The following is a 3,533-nucleotide window of genomic DNA, read 5'->3' as shown; positions in this document are numbered from 1 at the left end:
GGGTTTGTGCCCAGGAAACACAACAAAAATTCGCAGAAAGCGCTTGAGGGTGAGGCACACTTTCCAAACTATTCTACAGTGGCCTTACTAATGTGCTCTGCATCCCCGATGTTATAAAGAAAACTGCCGTTTGCAACAAATCGTAACGCAACACAAAGCATCTGCTCGGATGTAAGAGCACGGCCACGATGGGTGATGTGTCTGATGTATGGGTGGATAAGATTATTGATATATGTTATGGACTCTCTAGACAAACGGTACCGCTCAAATAAAAATACATAGGGATATGACAAAAAATCAACTGAGGTAGGCCTATTTAAACACCCTTTAAAAAGGGGCAGAGACCCGGAGAAAACTCTGAGTTTCCCGAACAAAACCTGCTCCCAACCAGGTTACGTTCACAGAGTAAGTTGCCATAGTAACTGACTCTGAGTTTAGATTACCTCTCTTTTTGAAACGGGTTTAACTTACCCCGCTTTCACGGATTTAAGTTACTTCCGTTTCTGAAACCGAAAACTCTGAGTTGCCCTCATTTCGGGGTTAACAAACTCTGAGTTTCGACAAAACCGCCTTCTTGAAATAGGCCCCAGGTCATCAGCAAAGGAACAAAGGAGATGAACTAGTGTTTACTGGGGTAACTAATCAGGCAAGTGGAGACAGGTGTGGTGGGTGTGGGAGACAGAATGAGTGGCAGGGCAGAGGTGGAGGGAAAATCTGGGGGAACTGGAGACTGGATTCAGACTATAGAAAGGTCCAGAAAGAAACAGAGCTAGAAAACATGCAGTAAAGACAGAACCATAACTCATACTCTGACATTTGCTCACAATTTTGTGAAGTGGGTGGAAAGATTGGGGCGGTACGGTGGTAAAGTGGTTAGCACTGCTGCCTCACTGCAAGAATGTTCTGGGTTTGAGCCCGAGTTGACCCGGGGCCTTTATGTGTGGAGTCAGCATGTTCTCCCCGTGCTTGCGTGGGTTCTCTCCTGGTACTCCTGCTTCCTTCCACAGTCCAAACACATGCAGCTTAGGTTGATTGACGACTGTAAAGAGTGCCTGTAGGAGTGAGTGTCAGCCCAGTGTCAGCTGGGATTGGCTATTCAGGATAAGCAGTATAGGTAATAGATAGATGGGAAGATTTTAGTCTAACTAAAAAACTGAAGTGAAAAAAAATGATGTTTTATGGTGGGTTGTAAAATCACTACTCCCCACCAGCATGTTGTTTTTACACTTTGGCTTCTGTATATATTCAACAAATGAATCTGTTAATTTGTGAGCTATGGAGGTGCTGGTATGAAGAATTTGGTAGCATTACACAAAGCCAGGCTAGCTGTTGCCCTCTGTTTCCAGTCTTTATGCTAAGCTAAGCTAACTGGACATACAGATATGAGTGTGGTATCAATCTTCTCCTCTAATTCTCAGCAAGAAAGCTAATGATCTCAAATGTCAAAATAACAAATGACAAGCTAATGTTATTCACTAAATACTGATTAATTTTAACTTTGTCTAGGCATCCGAGTCCAAACACACACCAGTGGGTATCCAGTGTGAAGACAAAGAGAAAGAAGAAAACATCTCACCCAGCGACTCTTTATCTCCAGTGCATGTGGGTCTTTACAGAGATGATTACATGTGTCTGCCCGGCCCCCCCATGTCCAGGTCCACACAGGATCTCGTATCTCATGGTGATGCCAGCACAAACACACACAGCCACCACATCGCTGAGCTGGACCAACAGTGTCCAGACACCACACCGTGGCCAGAAAAGCCTGGCCTCGGCGATCCCACCGCCAGGGACCAACCTCCAGCTTACACCTGCGGACCTTTCACCTCTTGGCCTCAAGGGGGCAACATACATGCCTCGGGGTACTGCCACCTCCCCCCGTCTTAAAGAGCAGCCTGCAGTATGCAAAGGAAGAGCACATCAAGGAGGATCCATCAAGCTTTTTAAGCAGATATGACAGTTAATCAAGCAGTGAATTCTTGTTTTTTGTATAAGCGTTCTATTTTATTTCAAGCTCCTCCTTCCATGTGGGAAAAAAACTACACACCTGTGTACCTGGAGGAGGGCAGTGATGAATCCATGAAATGATGGACTGCAGTATGGCACACACATAAGTTCTATCTCTAGATTTCTTTTCAGAAGCACGATTAAATAACAAGATCCTCTTGTCATCTTATATAATCCAATACAATTGCCCTGCAAGAATGTTTGTGATGCTCAAAATGTGTCATTTTCACTGAGCCTGAGATTCAGTCTTCTCATTAAATTATGATAATTTACTCATTCTGTGTAGTTTCCCCACACATGGTAAATGGACTGTATTTAATCTAACCACGGACTCTTAAGAACAGTGCTGACATCAAGCCTTGTATGACTTTCTTTCTCACAGCTGAGGTAAGAAGTGAATTATGTAAACAGCATTTCATGGGAAAAGCATGTACATCTTCTGCCTGCTGGTGTTCGCTGTGTCGTGTACAGTATGCATGTTTGCACAAAGGTGTGTGAGTTGAGACCTTTTTGTCAATGTTGTAGCCCAAGTGTTGGTGAATGTACCATATGTTATTTACTTCACATTGTGCTGATACTGCTGTGGTGGATCACACCAGTGGTGTCACTGTGTGTAGGTTTTCTGAGGCCTGCAAAGACATGATAGAGAAAACATGTTAAAGCTACCTGTGAAACAGGAGCCTTGTCTTCAGGAATGTAATATCTAAACAATGCAAATACTGCACCTTGCCTATGCGTAAGCTTTACCTTTAAGAAAATAAACTTAATTTTGATTATTTAAATTAACAGGCAAGTTAAATGCATGTTTTTCCAGGTGTCCATCTGTCTGACTACTGTTTATTATCCATTTTTTCTCTGTGATGAATGCAGTACACTAGATCAGTCTCTGTTCTGCTCACGTCGTAGGTCATGTTCTCTCTGCATGTTACCTCCATGACACATCACAGAATCCGTTTTTAACCATTTATCACTCTATAACATTAATACCTTAAAAAGACACATTTATATTTGAAACATTTTAAACAATTTTCATACTGTACTTGGCCTTTTAACCAAATTTATTTGATTATTTATAACTTTTATTTAAATGCATTGCAGCACTTTCACACTCTTTGCCCATTCATACTTCCAAGCACAGGCACAAATTACTGGGGAAGCCACCGGGAACAATCTGGGGGTTGGTGTCTTTCACGTCTGGACCAGAGAAACCAGGAATCGAACCACTAACCCTCTGGTTAGAAGACCCACTGTACCCACTGAGCCACACTTGCCCTGTGTATACAGTAATTAGACAGTGTTTTTCTCTCTCCCTCTGTCTCACTCACCCATTCGCACACACACACACTTTCACAGTGTTATCTAATTTATTGCTCTGTTTATCTGCAAATCAGTCAAACCTGACATGTCTGTGCACAGTATTCAAGGTCTGTCCATTTATAGAAGCGAGTCTGTGTACTGTATGTACACTATGTAGTGTGTATGCATGTATGAGGCTGCAAAGCAACATTACTGTAACACATATCATG

At 42.6% G+C, this 3,533-nt stretch overlaps 1 protein-coding gene across 2 annotated transcripts in view; it reads left to right on the top strand.

The window, feature by feature from the left end:
- csf2rb (colony stimulating factor 2 receptor subunit beta) overlaps window positions 1–2,755 on the top strand; it is a 19,499-nt gene extending 16,744 nt beyond the window's left edge. For both annotated transcript variants that reach the window (XM_020621282.1, XM_020621281.1), the window contains exon 14: window positions 1,507–2,755. In XM_020621282.1, coding sequence (XP_020476938.1) covers window positions 1,507–1,887 — 381 coding nt within the window. In that variant the 3' untranslated portion in view covers window positions 1,888–2,755. The remainder of the gene's footprint in view (window positions 1–1,506) is intronic.
- Window positions 2,756–3,533: the final 778 nt, after the last annotated feature.

The sequence above is a fragment of the Monopterus albus genome, unplaced genomic scaffold, assembly GCF_001952655.1.
Source record: "Monopterus albus unplaced genomic scaffold, M_albus_1.0 scaffold256.1, whole genome shotgun sequence".
In the NCBI taxonomy this organism is placed as follows: domain Eukaryota; kingdom Metazoa; phylum Chordata; class Actinopteri; order Synbranchiformes; family Synbranchidae; genus Monopterus; species Monopterus albus.
The sequence above is the reverse complement of the archived record's forward strand: the minus strand, read 5'-3'. Positions and strand labels throughout refer to the sequence as shown.